Source organism: Rhea pennata, chromosome 16 (assembly GCF_028389875.1).
Source record: "Rhea pennata isolate bPtePen1 chromosome 16, bPtePen1.pri, whole genome shotgun sequence".
Classification (NCBI taxonomy): Eukaryota; Metazoa; Chordata; class Aves; order Rheiformes; family Rheidae; genus Rhea; species Rhea pennata.
In genome coordinates, this window is record NC_084678.1 from 1,307,347 (window position 1) to 1,327,104 (window position 19,758).

The following is a 19,758-nucleotide window of genomic DNA, read 5'->3' on the forward strand; positions in this document are numbered from 1 at the left end:
TAGACCAGAACAGTACATCAGACCATTGCAGCAGAGAGCAAGCAACTCTGATGGAGCCAAGCTGCCGGTCACTTATCAAAAACGCCTCCTTTTCCTTCCTCATACCCCAATTCCAGCAAGAAGAGCAACAGCTTTAAGCTGAATTATTTCTCTGATTCAGCTTACAGCGGGATCCCAGGATTAGCTGCCTCAGCAGAACCAGTAGAACTGTGAAATTCAGCACATAGACAGGAAGAAGTGGCCAGAGGCATGCAGGAACTGCCGAAGGATGCTTTACCACCGGGGAAGCATTCCTAAACATCTCAAGCCCACATCTTTCAGGAAGTAGCACCTCAACCATGACCAAATTGCTTAAGAACTTCTTTGCTTTTCAGAGGGTAAAAGGATACATACCTGCTTTTGATTCCCCCATCCCCAATCAGACCTCATTATAAAAAACTCTTCTACATGCCTGAAATGGATTTTTTTTTAAACCAGAGTCATCCATAAAGAGCAATTGCATTAGCAAAACAGACAGTTTAAGCCACAGACAAGACTAGGGGGGTGAAATAAATAAAGTGAGCAATCTTCACAAGTTTGTCCAAGTGTTCTTAAAATCTACCCTTTCTTTGCTTGCTAAGGCTGTGGTTTCACTGCAGGATTCTTCCAAAAAAGCCAGGTTAAAAGAAGCTTCCAAGGAAAAAAAAAAAAAAAAAAAAAAAAGTCCATTCCTAACTGCTTTTTCTGTTCCACTATCTTCCACACAGCCATATTGACACTGCTGAGAGGACCACAAGCTGCAAAAGGAATGGAGATGGCTCTGCCTCAAAGTAGATCATGATCTGGTACTGTGCTCCAAGAAAAACTAATCCACACTCTGGTCATTTTGTTACCTCTCCTGAGCTGTTCAGAGAAAGACATGCCTCCGTTCTCTTAATCTCTCCCAATAATTTCAAACCTCCTGTCTTTTGTAGAACTTCAGGAAATCCTTTAGTTGTTCTAAGTTACAGAAGAAGGTTAGTCAGAGCGCTCCTAAGGGCCAGCCAAAGGAGAGCCGGGTGACGGCACTGCTTAAACTGCAGCACCAATGGTGTTACACCCCATCGGAGTTCAAAATCAAAGATGTTCAACATCATCACACCAGCTGATCTAGTCTGTTGGATGCATTTGTGTGGGCCATATGAGAAGGCAGAAGCTATGAAGATCACCATGAAAAGTTTTCTGGCCCTTTGGGCAGTGAAAAGGCTTCCAGACATGAACCATACTGAACTCAAACCAATGGGCACTAGCAGAACCTGTGGATAACCTGATTACATCATTTTTCAGTGCAGAAACTGCTATGAATTTCTGCTTGCCACGCTAGAATAGCAGCTTGAAGAATACTATCCTGAGGATCATTTTGGTTGGCAGAACAAGGAAAGGATAGTATAAGACAGGTTCACAAGAAGAATTGCTTAGGTAGAAAAAAACGAGAGTAAATTAAGCAGGAAGGGAGGAGGGTCGTGTGCGCACTCCAACCACGATGACCTACAAACAGCAATTTGTTTTCAGTGCTTATTAACAAGCGTGATGACAAGACTAACATATTTGTCCGTCTCATTTTAACCTACTTACAGAATACTAAAAATCATAAAATATTTCAAGCCTGTCTGCTGATATGGCAGACAGTACAATGTGTACTCAGGATATCACCTTAATACTGGTTTTGGATTATGTACTAGATTCCCCAAGACAGCTAAAAACATGGAATATAGAAGTTTGCTGCTGAGACTGCTTCCTTTCAACAAGATGCACAGACATTTTCTCACCTGAAGCTTAATCTAAGGCTTATATTTAATATTTCTTTCTAGTAAATGTATCCAAAAAAAGCGCAAGCACTCGAAGAGGTACCCAGAAGCAAGAAAAGTTAATTAATCGTCTCCTAATGGAGCCTAAACACTGTAATTTAGGTAATTTAGGGTTACTATATGAACTGTCTTACCTTGTTCAGATCCTTCTTCATCACTGCAACTATTGATCGACCAGCTTGTCGAGACGTGCCCAGTCCAACCTGGGTGCTTCCCTATATCAACCGACCAGCCAAGAGACAATAAGAACTCCAGGAAGTGCGGCTGAACAATTCTGGAAGACTCCATGTTCTTCAGGATCTGAAACGAAGGGCAGTGCCATGGTATATACATGAGACTCCAAGCAGCAGCTCTCCTTGAGATATATAGAGATAGATAGATATAGATATACATATTTTTAACTATGTCACCAGTTTGTTTTTGCCCAAATATATCCAGGTCTGAAAGTTTGGAACTACAAACTTTTCTGCCACAGCTAACTACACAGACACCAGGCTCTGCTGCCCAGCATCCTCTATCCTGTCCAGCAATGTCCTGTTCAGTCAAATTGTCTCTTTTAGCCACCATTGCTGAAGCCCGTAAAACAGTTAATGACATGGCTACAAATGGCAATTCTGAGATTTACCCACTTACCAGGGCTAAATCACAAAACTGTTCAGCGCAGAATCCACATTAACACCAACCATATTAACATGAGAATTTTCTGGACAGCTATCACTGTTACACAGCGGTAAAATTTTAGAAGGATTTTAGGAGAGAATAATTTAAAAAGAAAGTAATTTAAAATTTAAAGAAAGTAATTAAATTAATACAAACCTGTACATGACATACAAACAATTATTTAGAAGGCAGGCCTCAAAACACACTAGATGAAATTATGAAGGAGATTTTGTAAAGACTTTTGAGCAAGACTGAACACACAACTTTAATCAAACAACACACTGCGCCATTCATTTTGAACCTTAATCCCATTTCTTATAAAGTTTTGGGATATTTCCACCTCCAAATGCCATTCTTATCCCATCAGGTTGAGTGAAAGCTGCCACACAGGGATTTTCGTGTACCTGAACTGCTGGGATTTGTGGAGTAGTCAAGGTTGTATAATGGATCCTTCCTTCTGTTTTTGGATCACGTGGGAGTTTCAGTTTGATAGCGGGAGAGTCTTTGGTATTTATTTGTGTGGGGGAAGTAAAACTTAACTGTAATCTAGGAAATAGACTCCAGTGGGACAGAAACTGTTCAATCTGATATATCGTGAAAAGAAAAACTTTCAGACGAGATGCTGCTGATACCCACACAGTTCTGCCCCACCGTCCTAACACCCTGTACAATATTCAACAGTGACTACTCACACTGTGCAGAACTATTACAAATACACTTAATAATGGAAATAATAATAATTAATAAAACAAAAGTTAGGTTTCAGAATGAATTGAGATAAAAGTAGATTAGGAGACAAATTCAGGAAAACATGCAAGCTCCAGCTTTACGAAACGGCGTGGTTTCATATCTGAGCCACACCAAAATGAATTTTCAGTAAAGTAAGAATGAGAGAGTATTTTTAAATAGCATTTAATGTTATGGAAGTATAACAGCGTAAACATATGGAGAGTTTATTAGCGTGGATAAATAAATCCCGTAAGACCCTTCTAAACCATAAGGGAAGATGTCTATTGGAGAAACAGTATCACTATAGTAACATTCAGGTTAGAAAAACTGTTCTGGACTGCACAGTGTCAGAAAAAAATAGCTGCCGCTCCTTGTGAAAAGAGTGAGATCCCCATCTTAAAACAGAATGAGGTCCTGAGTTAAAGTTGCAGGAACAGTCTCTCTCACATATACATAAAAATAGGCAGCCTTCCCTGCTCAGAGCAGAAACAGTATCAGGATCTGGCTCCTCTCTTGACCGTGTTCAGTTGCTCACGGCTGTCCTAAGCAAGCAACATTACAGAACATCTTCACTTGATGCAATATTGTTAATATTGAAAACAAAACGTGACAGAAGCAAGTGACAGCTCTTTTCAAACATGGAAGGCGTATCTGTTTCTCACTATGCTCAGGTCTGCAGAGACAGATACAAATAAATTATTAACTTAACTATGCCACTGTGACTTTGTGCAACTGGAAAAGGCTAAGAATCATAGCATGATGGTTTAGGGATTTCAAGCAGGAGCATGAACTTTATACTGTCGGACAAAATGTGTCCAGAACCTCTCAGACATGAAAGGTGCCAAAACCCACATGTACAGACTGCTAACTGGTTGCCCCATGCAAATAAATCTCATCTGTCTAAATGCTATGCTAGCATACACTATTATTACATAATAGCGTATAAGCACCAGGAGAAAAATACATTTGGCTAGTTCAGCAAAAACACAGCATTTTAGCCAGAACGCAGCAGCATTGTATGTCCTGTTACAAGGCTGACTTTGGAGACTGGAAGACTACCTACTGGCTTCCCCACACTTCTCTACCTGAAAACTTAGACTGCATGATCCTGGCTTCAAGAATTACTGCATTCCACTCCAAAGCGGAAAGTGTTGCTATGTTCTGTCAATTGTATGTTTGCAACAAAATGAGTAGTTTATTTTAGGAGCTAGGCTTTTACACTTTACTATGAGAATTACGTATGGAATGAGAAGGTACTCCAGAAACATTGCTTTCTAATGAATCCATAAGTCATCTTAACTTGGTGATTTTCCAGGTCACAGTTTAAAGAAATCATAGCTTAGATTTGGACAAATTAATCTGATTAACCTATTCACATTTGAAAGAAAGTAGTATAACATAAAGATTTAGAAAGCATTAATACTCTCTAGCAGAAATTTTTTCAGTTCGTTGATATGTTTAAAACAGGAATCAAAGCAAGCTACTAGGACAGTGCACATAGCTAAAACAAACTGCAATTTTTCCATATATATACACACACACACATATATACACACACACACACACCTATAATGCTTTATCAAGACCTCACAGCAATTCTAAATGTAATAGCATACTTTATGCTATAGATTAAAAAAAAAAAAAGTGACTTATTACATTTTATGTAGTAAGCAGAGTCCAAAATCGCAAGTTCCAGCATGCTGCTTTAGCCATTAGCAGTGATGCTTTGTTCATTTGAGAATTATTAGAAATGGAGAATATATACAATATATACTAATTAGCACTCTACACTTTCACTTACTTCCTGGCTTGTTTTCTGGCCTGCCTTCATGTAGAAAATGAAAACTGTATCAAAAGGACGACATGGTAATAAATCCAAGTAGCCAAGGTCATCAAAAAACCCAGGAAGAGCAGAGTCAAGTGCAATCAGGTGAGGAGGTAGACGACTGTTAGCAGGTTCCTATTGAATAAACAGAGTTCAGTAATTAAAAACAAAAAAACAACAAAAAAACCTTTTCCATTGGAAAAGGTTCTCATGACTTTAAAAATGATCCACAAAAATAGTAACACTTTTTTTTAAAAAAAAGTTTGAAGTAATACACAGATTTCTGATATAACATAATCCTTGTTGCTGTAAGTTTGCAACAGCAAAGGTAACATGTTTTGAAAACTTGTATTTGTTGCATTCTACTATCTTCATTAAATAAGAAAATAGGTATTTTGCAAGTAAAACAATACTGACAGTTTGCTCAAAGAGAACATTCTCTCCCATAGCAAAACAAGCAGATTTTGAAAATGCTATATGACTTCTTACAGTCATATTGCAACTAATTTCATATTTATTAATATGACTTATAAATTTTATATATAAACCACTAAGCACTTGTAGACTTCTTATTTTTGCAAAACTTCATTTTCTATTATTGTTCACATCTTATGGAAGAAATGCTACAGATAAAAGGGAGAATGCACAAGTAAGGGGTAGAATTTAAATTTAAGAATGCAGATGGTCTCTACAAACTTACTTGACTTTAAAGAGAAAAAAACTCTACAGTCTATACAGAACCCTAAGTATTTACATAGTAGAAGCATCATTTCAGTACAATAGTCTCTGAAGCAGAACATCTAATGCAGCAATATTTCAGAAATGGACCCCTAAGCCTAATTCAAGTTGGAGGAATAATTTCAAGTATAAATACATGACCGGTGTCAGCTTACGTATCTACTGCAAAACTCATAGATGCAGACACCTATTCAGAGCATGTTCAGCTTGAGGCTTAAGTCTGTTACCACTCAGATCACAATTCTGGAAAACTTCGAAATTCAGCACCTTTTCTAAGCAGACTACAGTGTAACGGCAGCTGGCAGCACACATAAGATCTTCCACTAGCTAAACTTCAGTCTTCCTCTTTTGCCAGACTAAATGGGTAATGGGGCCATTTGTTTAGCATTAAGAAGCATGAGGTCACCTTCAATGCCTCTAGGGAGAGAAACCCAAAGTGAGAGAGGAACAGGCGAGCTGTCTGGAACTCCTGTGCAGGTGGTGGAGGCTTACACTCCGTGATCGGATCAGGAAAGCTTTTCTTGCGCCACTCCTCTTCACTTTGCTGATCTATGGAAGTCTCAAAAATAATCTGCTGGGCCATGCCGTTCCTCAGCTTCTCGTGTCGCTCTTCCAGCTGAAAAACATAGTGGAGTCAGCTTTCCAGCTCTGCACAAAGATCTCTTAAAGCCCTGACAGCAGCTCCCCCCTTTAACAAAGCTGTAAGCCACAAGGGCAGCAGCTGCTGAAACTCCACCGCCAGGATGCTGACTGAAGCACTATCAGCGAGATCCCACACTGCTGCAGAATGCACATCTGAACACATTATTTGCATGGGAGAGCTGCTGCAAATTCATGTACCCCAAATCAGCTATAATCTCTCCTTTTTCAATGAACAGGAACTAAAGCACATTTGGCACTGTCAGATTAAAAAGAGTCTACAAGAGTGCTCACAAACACCCTATTTCCCCCAGAAGAAGCAACAAAATAGCACATGCTAGTGGCTTATTCACAGCTATACAGAGGTGTTAGGATCTCAAATAAAAGATGTTGAGCAGTGCTCCCCAAAACCATGTTCTAGGTATTGCCATCTTCCACAGCTAGTGCACAGATTTCATTAGTTTGCAGAGTTTATTGCTCTATTAATATGAATTAGTCAGGCTGAAGACTAACTTTTTTACAGTAAGGAATTAGTGTGTGATTCATGAACAGGCAAAAAAAGACAAGAGCAAAATGAAGTCAAAGAATGAAAACTACTTACTTCCACATTCACAATTTCATGTAAATCGGGAATGCTTAAGTCAGCTTTCACAAATGGAATTTTGTCCACTTCTTCGGGAAACGGGCGATGTTTCACACTGTATTTCAATCCAACATCATTTTTAGGAGCTGGTCGGGGTTCCGGTATAAAAGTCTGATGAAAAAAGAGAGATAATTTTATATCCAAAGCTTTGCCATGAGACAACATATTGTTATTATAAATGGAAAGTGTTCCCTTCCCCACTATCACCACAAAGTTATTAATCCATTATTGAGAGTTATCATCACAAATTATTCAGTAAATAATTTAAATTCGTATAGACTTGTTTAAAATTTACAATCACTTTTTTTTAACAGAAGAGGCAGTTCTACCAACTTTGGTGGTTGCAGTCATGGAATCTATGAACTTCTGGGCAGTTGCAAATTCCAATAAAAAATGGCAAGCTTATACAGCAACATCTTATTTTTAGGATAAAGTCTATTCTAACTGAATGTTTAGATAAAGCTAACAACTGCTTGAGAAGCCTTCATTTTAACCCTACTAACTTTAACGATCTCAGCAAGCTAAGCTGACAAATCCTCGAACAAGAAAGTAGCAGCGTCATGCATCAGCAGTGAGATGCACTGATGGAGTAAGGAAAGGGTTTGCCTCATCTATCTTAATAGAATTTTGACATTGCTCCTATCTCATGCTCTAGACAGTACTATCAGTTAGTAACCCAAGAGCTGAAGTTGCCAAAGACAGCAACAAAATAAAGATCTAGGTGCAGGTTTGCACAAGGCCCAAATAGGCAAGACAAGAATTTTAACTGCTTGTTGAGTGCTGCTTTATGAATTTCTCCACCATCAAATAAATTTCAGAAGGGCAAAACAGTTAACACTGAAGTTAGATAATGCCTTTAAGTTGGAAGAGTCCCCTTAAAACTGTTAAGAAGGTCACCAGCCATACATTACTTTTTCCCTTGGTGTGGGAGGCAAAACACTTCGACACTATTTAGCAAAGCAGTTCACATTCAGTGACAACATAGCTCCAAAGGCATTAAAGTGCAGTGTCTTCCTAAAGCCTGCTTTACCAAGACCACGTCTGCCTAAACGATGCCAAGCTTGGCTCGTGCCAAGCACGAGCGATGGCCAAGACTGACAGGCCCCACTCCAACTACATTCTTATTTCCCTCATTGTGTTGAGAGAAGCATGCAGAGTTTGAAAACTTAGAGAAGTTCACAAACAAAGAAATTTTGACAGCAGAGAAGGTTTTACTCCACTAATCAACTGCAATAGAAGGTTTTACTTGAGAGCCATATTGTCTTATTTTTCCTGTCCAGAGCCATTCCAAAATCCACGATCTGATAGGTGGGATTTGTCCATTTTTCAGGCAGTTTACAGCCATTTTTTTGGCATAGGGCTTTTTAGCTTTAACAGGTGTTCTCTCTGCAGCACCTCATACTACATCTCAAGATACTGCTCCTTCTGCAGCAAGCACTTTACCTGACATCCCACAGTCAGCATGATGCTGCCACCAGTATAGTCATGCCTACATGCTAAATACTCCATTGCCCCATTACCTCAGAAGATACTTTGAAAAGAGATTTTTCCCACCACCCTAAGAAAAAAAAAATCTAAAAGTTAACAGCACTTTTACAACCTAGACTGAATATTATCACAATTCATAAAGAGTCACCAGAGATGTGTCACATTACCTACAGCTAAAGGCCCCGTGGCTCAGCTTTAATGTATAATCACCAGTTCTGTGGGGCTGTCTCACATTAGTGGAATTTCTGCTGAACATCTCTAAGTTAAAGATTTCTTTATGGGCTTTGATAGAGACCTTTTGATTTGCTTTAGCTCCTCTTGGTAAAAGACAGAGTTGCTGCGCCCATGCAAATCTTCCAGATGTCCCACGGATCAAAATCGTGACAGACGGGAAAGAGTCATCTGCAAAGCATATGAGTTTATAAATAAATAAATAAAATTTTTAAAAAGGTCAACTAATATATCATCTTAAGTTTCAAACACTTAACTTTCCTCTCTGCCACTGGAAGTACCAGTCTACTTTGTTCTCTTCCATTCAAAGAGAACTCACCACTAGGCATCAAGCACTGGAACCAGGCTCCAGAGAGGCTGTCGAACTTCCTTCTTCAGAGATTAAGAACCACCAGGTCATCGCAGGAGGTTACACTACAGACCTCTTGAGGTCCCTTTCAACTTGCATGATTCTCTAACACTGCAGGGATTTAAGTTTTCCTTCAAAATTTAAAGGCCACTGATGCTTGCCATCTTAGGAAAGGGATCATTATATCTCCACAGCTATTTTTTTTAAAGTCACGTCTATCTTTTGGGTACGTAAATCATAAATTGACATTATCAGGTACCTAGCAGATACATATTCCTTCCACAGTGCTTCATGTGCAGCCTACCAGAATGTAGAAGTGCAGCACAGGTACATAAGCATACATTTATGCAAACCGAAACACCACCACCCCCCAAATTACCTACTTAGTGATCTGTCCCAAAAGTGATCTGATATACTTACGCATTACTGTGATTAAGCTTCTAATTTAAAGAGCATTTGTGAGCAAGTTCTGTATAGCAAGAAAAGCTAATCTAATTTCAGAATATAATAGCTTTACAGGATTCCTCAGTAATGCATTTAGCAGAAGATTGAGAATTGCTCGGCTGTTCTAGCATTCACTGATCCATTCTAGTCAGGAATGTTTTTGCTCAAATACAGACTGCAGGAGGATGCACTGTGATGGCTCCCAGTATCAGCACTTCCTGCAAGGTCTAGTTATAAGATTTTCAGTGAGGCTGGGAGCATTCTGGACCGCAACTCAGAACCACTACTCTTCTCTTAGTCGGTATCAACGGACATAAGAGTTCACAACGCTAGTTGTTCGGCACAAGCTCCAGTTTCAAGACTAGCATCTAGACTCCTTCCTGCCCGTAGATGAGGAAAACATATCCGTGCAAGATTAGCAGATCTAACATTAAGTCTTCGACACAGCTAGCATACAAGAGAATTTTCGTCCATTCTCTTAGGTGGTATCTTGATGCCTGAAGATTCATAGGGTGATGGGTTATTCAGTTCAAGGCATCATGCAAATACCATTAGGTTTTTATTAAATATCATTTCCTCCTTGATCAAAGCACATGACACTTAGGCAACAGTTAGAAAGGAAAATTCAGCTGTGAAAGCCAATACTCTGTAGGAGATCTCCTTTTCAGTAGGTGTCATTGACAGAACAGGATGGCATATAGGAAAGCTGTGACAGCTCCTAAGCAACTATAACCATTTAAGCCAAAAGCACCCACAGAAACATTCAGTAACAGAGACGTAAATCAAGTAAAAACTTTTGTGCAACCATAAAGGAACCAAATATTTGTTGAGCAGGAGTTTCCACCGAACCTCCTATATTTTTTGAATTTTCATCCTTTTATAAACAAAGATGTTTTCAAAAATGTAATGCCAGTGCTTTTCTCCATCTGCTAATTTAGATGGCAGCCAAATACAAGTAATTTGATCTCACTGGTGAGAGACAACTGCATGAACTACTTGGATGAGCTTGTACATGTCTGACTATGAGTGACATGAAAGTTATTCTTACAACTTCATGCAGAGCAACACCCTGCACAATTGCCTATCCGTAGGACACGTAAGCCCCTGAAACATGAAAAGAAGAAATGTGCTTGATGAAGCACCTTCATTTTGTAGCTATCTACAGGGTTTTAGCTAGAGGAACAAGGAAGTAGGAAATGTTGAACTTACTCTGTTCATTCCCTAGAGGCTGCTCCAACATCGCAAGGATGACACTATTATCCAAAACAAAGTAACGGAAGCTATGCTTGTTTATGGTAGGTAGACGAGAATATTTAATTAAGGTGGTTTCATTCACCAAGCTGCAAGGAGAAGCAGGGCCACTAGGAGAAGGAAATGCTCCAAGTAACTGCATAATACTGCAAGTAAGAGAAAAAAAAAAAAAAAAAAAAAGAAAGAGAGAGAGAGAGTTCATGACAGAGTAAGAAGATTAACTATTCCACCTAAGGATGGACCTTCACTTATAGTGTTCATTTGTATTTGGACAAAGAAATTGCCCCGTCAAGGTGAACCAGTTACCTGCACGTTCGCAAAAGCCCGTCTTAAATCAGAACCAGTAATTTCAGAAAAAATCATGAAATTCAACAAGGAAAGCAGTTTGTCCACAGAACAAGTTTCTTTATAACATAGGGACTGAGGTTATTAAGGCATGCTTTAAAGCACAAAAAAAAAACCAGACTACCCTTCTACAGCTTTTTAAATGTTATTTCTCATAACAGAGATAATCATCCATACTTTAATTCTTATCAACAAGCAAGGCAGACATGATACATGTGCCAGCTATTGTCTTAGCTTTCCTTGAATACCGATTACCAAGAAATCTGAGCTGTTTCATTTACTTAATATTCAGTTAAAATTTTCCACAGTGGGAACTGGCAATTAGAGTCAAGATCTCAGTTCACTGTCTGTGACTAAAGATCGTATGATCTAACTCATGAACTTACTCTTAACAACACTACTTGGATCAGAAGTTTACTGAAGTCCTCCTCTCCCACCTTCAACTTTACCTACTCAATAGAGGGATGAAACTATCTGGTTTGTGAAGAGAGGCACTTTTAGACAACAATAAAGTTTTACCCACAAGTTGCAGCAACTATTTTTATCCTGGGAACTACACAGTTCTTTTTATGAACAGTAAAGCTTATAACAATTTGACTGCAGAGCAGAACAAAAAAGCAAGCAAGTATTGCCTTTTGCAAAGCACTTATCCTACCTATTCTCTACTTGTCCTGTCCACCATCATCCTATTCATCCAATAAAATAGTGCTTTTCAATCTCCTGGGAGTAAATCCCAATTTTCATCTCTTTGTTCTCTTTGCCCACCTTCCCCAACCCACACATTATCTGCAATTCCAATTCCTACAGAATCTCTCAAATATGTTAAACTAGCCCGATTCTGCGGGCAGAACGACATTCCACCCTGTGCTGATGGGGTACCCGCTACCTGTGCAGTTCCTCGTTGCGTTACACATGAGAAAGCGTCTATCAGTTTCCCGATCAGTGCAGGGATAGTGTGTCTTCTCATGCTGTGGATAAGGGGGAACAGTAGGACAGTGTGACTAGGTCAAGTGGGAGATACTGGCAACTGCTGTCTGCAGAGAACAGGCAGGACAGGAGGATGACAATCCCAGGTGTTGAACTCCTGAATGAGAGCAGGGAGACTGCCAAGACCAAGCACATGACAACCTGGCCCAGAGGTTGGGTGGTCAAAGCCTCTGGCTAAACTTTTCACATGCTCTTGTTCCATCACTAGGATCTCACCAGGTGGGAACCCCTAATTAAAAGATTCTCAGACATGTTTTACACTAAATAGCGAAGATGCTTTGACAAATTTCATACCATGTTAATGTGGCTTCAGCAGCATCCTTCACTCTCATGGATGCAGGGTTTGGTTCTTTATCTCCTTTGTATTTGACTTCTTGTTCACTGGTTTTGGATTTACTTCCTGAAATGCCCAACTCCACAATCTCCAGTACCTCTTTCAAGCAATCCTAAAACACAAGAGGAACTATTGTAAAACAGAAGCACTCTGACAAAAGTCTCTTTAAGACCTAGTGAGACAATGATATACCATCAATTAAAATAAAGTGCTGCCAGTAATACGAGCTTTGAAACAAAGGCCAAAGATTATTTTTACAGAAAGAGTTGGAGTTAAGATCACATTTGGCATCGGAATTGTATTTTCTATATATACAGAAGATATCTAGTTACCTTTGTATGCCTCTATATCTAATGCTAAAAAGTGCTCTTAATGAAGCTATACACAATATATACCACTACATACGTACATATGGCCTAGAGGATTATTAAGAGTGCAACTGAAAAAATGTATTTAAAAATAAATGCATTTCAGAGATTATATGCAGAACTTTTAACTACATTCTAAGTATATTAAGGAAAAAATCTCATCTTGAAAGCTGCTAGAAAATTTCCAAACCTTTCAACTGCCAGCAGAGATCACTACACACACAAACAAAAGGAAACCAACTATAAAAATAGGCACACATACGAAAAAAATACGTATTTCTAGCAAGAGTAGGACATAAGGCTGTTAGAAATATGTATCTATCATTTCCTGTTCTTTTCAAACTTCCCAAGAAAATTTTATCCTGGATGGAGCTGAACCTTGTTCAGTTTCTTCTTGGTGAAGTAACAAACTGAGTATCAAAAAATTAGGGCCACTGTTAAGTCTACATGACCTGCTTTAGTCAGGTAAGACCTGAGAAATGAGAAAACAAAAGGCCTCTACTCAGGTTCATCTACAGCAGGTATACCATTCCTTTCAATATTCTTTTCAATTTCATTTTTTCTCCATTTCAATTTTTCTTCTCATTTTCTTTCTTTTTTTTTTAATAAGCACAAAAGACTACTGTAAAGCCAAAAATATTCTAATTGAAACAAGAGCCGAAACCAAAATTGAAAACTATTTTACAAAGAAACCAGGTTTGAAACTAGCACCCTTTTGAAAACTACAAAAATAATGATTTTTTGAAGGACCAAGAACAGTTGGGCATGAACGGCGCGGCCTTTCGGAGCGCTCCGAACACGTGCGCCAGAGATTCTTACCTTCTCGTCGAGCATATCGGGATGCTCGGTGAGCCAGACACAGAGGCACTGGAAAGCCGCCACTATCATGGAGTGGAGGTCACGTGAGTGGAGGGGGGCTGGCCGGCTGCACTGGTACACTATATAACTGCACACCGAACTTATGGCTCTCTTTCGATCAGACGAATCGACAGCCACCTTCACCTGGGTAAAGCAAGCAGGAGACAACCATCAGGTGAGAACGCCTACAGGAAATCTTTCAGAGAAGAAACACATTTCTAAAGCATTTCTAAAGGCCGCTTTAAGAAACAAGAATAAACAGTTGAGCTCTTTTGCGATTACAGTGTAAAGATATGGCTAAAATTTAACAGTGACAGCTACTGAAACTCAAAAGCTAGAATGAAAGAACTGCTACAATAAAAGATGCCACCGAATTGCACGGCAAGGTTTCTAAGAGCAAGGGCAGTACTGGCATGGTGTGATACGTACCTAACTGCAAAATGAATAAATTCCTATTTGAAACTTTTATTTTCAGAAATGCCTCTCCTTCAGCTAGAGCAACCCACTCATCTCCACTTGGCCCCGCTGAGAACCCCCTCGCTACAAGTCTCCCTTCCATAGCGCCGTGTTCTGCCTGCATATTTTTCCGTTAGGTGTTATTTTGTCAGCACAGTAACTTCTGTCAGCACAAAAGAGTGGAAGAAAGAGTCTTCAGACAAGATCTTTTAAGTAGTTTGGCCAAAAAAAAAAAAAAAACCCTCAGCCTCTCTCCAGCTCAGCAGGGCATGCAGACAGCTTAGCTGAAGAACTGCTTTGCTCTTTTCTTCCCAGCTTCTGAACTGACACAGGAACGGTCAATTAAACCTTTATTTTTCTGCTCCATGCCCTGTAAAGCCTCATCCAACGCTGAAGGGCAGCCCTCAGTATCAAGGGCAGGCAGTCGGAGGCTCTTGCCCTTGATGATGCCAGCACCGGTCAGCTATACCCAACAGGGAGGGAAGGACAACATTTTGGAGCCCCAGGATGAAGGCAGCATTCCCTTTCAAAGGAAAGTATCTATGGCCCCCCAAAAAATCAGTAAAATAAAGCAACCCTCCAGAAATAGCTTAGGAAATGTAGGTTGGTGACCCAGTACTCCTGTGGGAAACAGGATTTTTGAATTTACTAAATCCCAGGAATGACCTGGTGTTGTAAAGACACAGCACAGGGCAGCCCCTAACCTAAAGGGGGCTTTGAAAATTGTAGTATCCAAAGGTCCCCAGCAGAATCAGATCTCTACTCTGTAGCTATGCAGTAAGAGATGATCCCTTTTCCTATTTTGTTTGCTACTTAAGAGGAAAGGGGACTATCCTAGAGATCCCAAAGGAAGAATTATTTCAGGCATATGATAATTATACAAAAATTACAATGTTTAGTGTTATCTTTGGTAGGCATTTGAAAAGACAGGATCTTTTCGCATTGCCATCTCTAATTGCAAACTAAGAAAAAAAAATTAAGCTATCCTGGCTCAAAAGTTGCAGCATAAAATTTTCCCCTGCAAGCTGTGGGAAACCCTGATTTTGTACTGGGCTCTGTAAGATCCAATAATCGTATTTTGACTCGTACTACAGAATGCCCTGCTCACTGCTGACTCCATGCTTTTTCTTTTCTCTCTCTTTTTTTTTTTTTAAAAAAAAGGAAAAGGCACCTGAGGCACAGATGCTAAGAGGTCTAAAGAGTCCCCAAGGGCATATGGCAGGAAATGCTGAATTCTCGTGCCAATTCATCATGGCTGCTGTAAACACACTAGAATACAGCTAGAACAAGAGCCCACAAGCAGGAAAGGGCATTTTACTTTTCACCAAAACCCAGCAGGTATAACACTTACAAAAAGGGCAATTAAGTTGTTTGCTGCCCTGGAACGTTTCTAGTCTGTGAACTAACAGCAGCAGAAAGTCTGGTCTGTATTACACACTGAGCAGACTGCCTGACTAGCTCACCAAGAAAACCATGATATGTGGTTCACAGTGGAGTCAAAAGACTGTAATGGTCCAAGCTCAGGCACTGCCCACTGGAAACTTAACGGTATGTTTTCCCCTCTCCAAGTAGGCAACCCAATATGCCAAATGCATCCCCTATAGCATTAAGAAATAAAATAAATGAGTAAGTAAATAAATAAAGATTCAATGTGCATGGGAATCTGAGAAAGATTAGGATCAGTCTAGCTCAACAAAACCAACCTCAGCTCCTTATTCCAAACCACGGTGGCTCGGTGCCGAGGTTTTTATTTATTTATTTATTTATTTATTAAAAAGACCTGCCTTATCTGGCTTGTCTGACTCCAGCAACACCCAACAGAGCCACTTTTATCTGAGCAAGCCACCCTATACTTCACTTCATAGTCAATAGGCATTTACAGGGCACGCATCACCTGAGCTATTTAACATCTACATTAGAAAGAGATGAAGTGCTCCTAACAAAAGGCCTAGGGTCTTTGTTTGTTTTTCGTTTTCTTCTGTGTCCAAATAGAATATTTGCTGACAACCTCAAGGCAGACATCTGTTTGGTGGCGTGACTCACCTACCCTGGACTGTAATTACCCTTTGAAAAAAAGCCAGAGCACACAAAACTTCTTCTCTCACCTTTGCCAATCCAGACAGAAGCTCTAACGCAGCTAGTGAGATACTCATGTCCTGCCTCCACTGTGAGTTGAGTCTTTGGGTTACCAGGTGAATACTGCGAATCAGTAGTCCAGCCGCTGTATCTGTATTAAGAGCTAGGATATAACCCCAATACCAAATACCACAGGGAGGGAAAATAACTAAGTATTAGTAACAATAAGCAAAGCACAGGCACAAGCCAAAGCAGCCACAAAAAGCACATAAAATTACACACATCCTGGAAGCTAGAAATCTGGTCACTTTTTGCACAGGCTAATTCTCTGATATGCAATACCATCATATTATACACCTACATTCAGGCTGGCTTCTTATCTCAAAATGATTTTTTTTTAATGATGAAAAACATTTCGCTGGATTTGCTATTTGTACTTGGTTGAATTATTACTCTAAAAGACATTTTAGTCATAGCACTGCTGCATTTCAGCAACAGAACTAACTTAACGTTTTGCTATTGTACTTAAATTTCTGTAACATCTTGCAATCCCAGAAGAATTTAAGTATTAGCAATGTATGAATGGAGTATACATAACTTCAAATAGCTATGTCAGAAGGTACCCATAATTCTTCATAAATACTAGCTATAGAAAGAATATTAGGTATATAAATGTAGGTACGGAAAGAATCAATCCTGGAGAAAAAGATACAATTATTTCTCAACATCTAATTTTCCTGCACCTCTAAAGTTCAAAATTAAAAATAGAAAACACTTTTTTTTAGTATCTATGGTTCTTAGTTTCAAAATATTTGGAACTTTATACTCAAAGACTAGAAGTAGGCAAATTAACCAGTTTTAGAGACAAACTGCTGAATGACTCCCTAATTATAAAATCAACTATTAGTACTAAGCGTTGTCCGTGTTAAAACTTAAATCATCATATTTAACACCAAGGAACAAAGTATTACGCTAGCAGCAGATTCGAATGTCAGCTAGAGTTAACCAGTAAAAACAGATTATTTTATTTTTCAATTTTCTCTTCAAGCATCCAGCAGAAATGTAGAAATTGCTTTCATAAATTTCTTATACCCTTACCTTGTGTGAACAGAAAATTAAAAAAAAAAATGTCCAGTAAAATGAATCAACATCTCACTAGTACATGATCAGTGTGTTACAAAATTAAACCTTCAAGTTATATCACAGTTTTTTTAAAGAGTCAATAACTCAAATATATAAAAGATCATTTTGAACATTAAAAATGGGTATTTTACATCAAGAGATATGCCAAAAGCATTGCCTATGATAACTCAAATGAATTAAACACGCAAGTCAAATGGTGTGCTGAAAACCAGCATTTTAACTTTTTCAAACAAATAAATCTTGCAGGGACAGCACTAACATTTATATGAATTCCTAGAATATACTAAATCTTTCCTGCTGATCATCTTCATTCCATTACTTTGAAAGCTAAAGGGAAAAATCCATTTTTGGTTGGCAAGAACTGAATTTTCAAACTATACCTACAATACAACAAACAGTGGTATGTTCTGCATTAAGCAGGTACTTAATATTAATTAAATGACTGGAGATCAAAGAAGCAAGTAAGATTCCAGGATCTCCAAATTTAAGCCAGCTTACCACACAGATTTAGTAAAACATAGATTTTATTATAAGGGTTCAAAAACGCACAGTACAGAACATGGCAAACTACAGTTAATAAAAAACATTCTCACACTATAGCAAGTGACAAATGCAAACATTCTGCTTTTCTATTAAGAAAAGAAAAAACCCCAGGAATTTCCCCAAATGCTTTCTGAAGATAGTTTAAGAAAAGGTGCTACAAAAGTCAGGTAAGCATCTGGAAGGCTACCAAAATAAATGAAGCAATCACTTTACACTTGCTGTAGGCTTATCTCAGTATCATTCACAAAAATTAAACATCTTGAAAACATGATAAAGTCAAACAATTTGCTAATGCCTCCTTTTTCATAAGCTTTTAAGTTCTTCTTTAAAAACATTAACAGTCCCTTAGTAGGATTAAAAACTAACCAACTAAAGGGCACAAGTGAGTACAACTCAGTAACAACCCAGGAAACACCACCTGGGTTTCAAAACACCTGTGTACACTGACATTTTAGCCAAAACCTACACAGGAAGGGGAGAAAATCAACACATCAACCAGGGATATAATGACAGGTTCTCAGAAACAGGCAGTTCCTTACCATAATCCCTTAAAAGGGCTTGTGCTGGTCTCTCACTATCTGGAGTTGTTGGCTCTGTACTGCCTCCGCTCGCAGTACTGATGCCGCTGTTGGTACGACTGTGGCTTTTAAAGAGGTCATTTTCGCCACCATTCTGCAAGTTGAAAGTCACTTTTAAGTGATGACAAGATTTTCCAAGTAGCGCTCACAGATACAGTGGAAAAATAAGATCAAACCTAGAGCAAACAACTGCACATCTTACAGCAGCAGATAAAATGAATAACACAGTTTCTTTCTGAAACAGTAAAAACTTTATAACCCCCCCCCAAAAAAAATCTTACCGTTTCCATCTGACAGCCGATGGCTTCTAACAGTGCTGAATCTTGAACAATATTTAACATTGCACCTGAAGAATCAGATACAAAAAGACAACTGCTTAAAAATGACAGTAGAAAATTCATTGCTAAAAGTTACAAAGAAAGAATGTTTCTGTTGGATAGTTAAGACAGTTCTGCATCCTCTGACACCAACTCAAGGATTTACACAGTCCCGGCCTGGGCACAAGGAGTTTGCCAAAATAAAAAGTCATTACATTCAAATTTAGCCAAAATGCACAACTTTAATTTCCTAAATCACAAGGCTGGCACATAACCTGAGGTGGGACATGTTGAAGTTTTCTTTACCAAGAAGGGATACCTGGCCTCATGCTTCCTATTATTACCCAAAATACTATATTGAAAAAGCTAAAATTCCATGCGCAGGACTAACCAACCACACCGCACTGAAATTAGTCAGCAGGTAAATAGAAATACTCGCCTTGAGAAAGATGACTACATACAAGGATAAGATGCTAGGTTAAATTAAACTTGCTGCTGCATTCTGGTACCCTGGGTTAACAAGCATGACCAGTCTGTACATGCGGGGCACCATCATCCCCAGGAGACAAGGCAAGAAGCAGCAAGGACACAAATCAGACTGGTACTACGAAGCACTCACTGCAGCCACTGGGTGGCATTAAAAATTTATTTCTGCAGTGATGAACCTTCACGAAACCACCAGTTGCTATATGAAGACAAACAGAGCAGCCTGTAAAACGCTTAGTGAGGGGCTGGCAACAAACACTCGTTTCGCTGAGAAGCTGGTGGCAGGAGTAAGGGGAGTCTAGCCACCTTGGAGATTCACGAATCACCTTCAAGCCAAACAGGCAGGACATAACATCACATATGGAAAGCTGAGCTTAGCAGTATGAGCGCAGCAGCACATGGGGTACGTGACATGGCAGAAAAACCACGTCATGCTAAAACTCA

At 39.1% G+C, this 19,758-nt stretch overlaps 1 protein-coding gene across 6 annotated transcripts in view; it reads right to left on the minus strand.

Annotated features, from left to right (window-relative positions):
• Nucleotides 1–19,758, minus strand: part of RALGAPB (Ral GTPase activating protein non-catalytic subunit beta) — a 69,378-nt gene that overhangs the window by 12,845 nt on the left and 36,775 nt on the right. For 4 of the 6 annotated variants that reach the window (XM_062589125.1, XM_062589128.1, XM_062589127.1 and 1 more), the window contains 11 exons: nt 18,793–18,857; nt 18,473–18,605; nt 16,277–16,410; nt 13,677–13,859; nt 12,450–12,601; nt 10,782–10,969; nt 8,844–8,950; nt 7,019–7,171; nt 6,185–6,394; nt 5,017–5,175; nt 1,961–2,126 (listed from right to left, as the gene is read on the minus strand). In XM_062589125.1, coding sequence (XP_062445109.1) covers nt 1,961–2,126; nt 5,017–5,175; nt 6,185–6,394; nt 7,019–7,171; nt 8,844–8,950; nt 10,782–10,969; nt 12,450–12,601; nt 13,677–13,859; nt 16,277–16,410; nt 18,473–18,605; nt 18,793–18,857 — 1,650 coding nt within the window. Of the gene's footprint in view, nt 1–1,960; nt 2,182–5,016; nt 5,176–6,184; nt 6,395–7,018; nt 7,172–8,843; nt 8,951–10,781; nt 10,970–12,449; nt 12,602–13,676; nt 13,860–16,276; nt 16,411–18,472; nt 18,606–18,792; nt 18,858–19,758 lie in introns of those variants that run through there. The other 2 variants (XM_062589126.1, XM_062589130.1) reach the window with 2 other exon arrangements.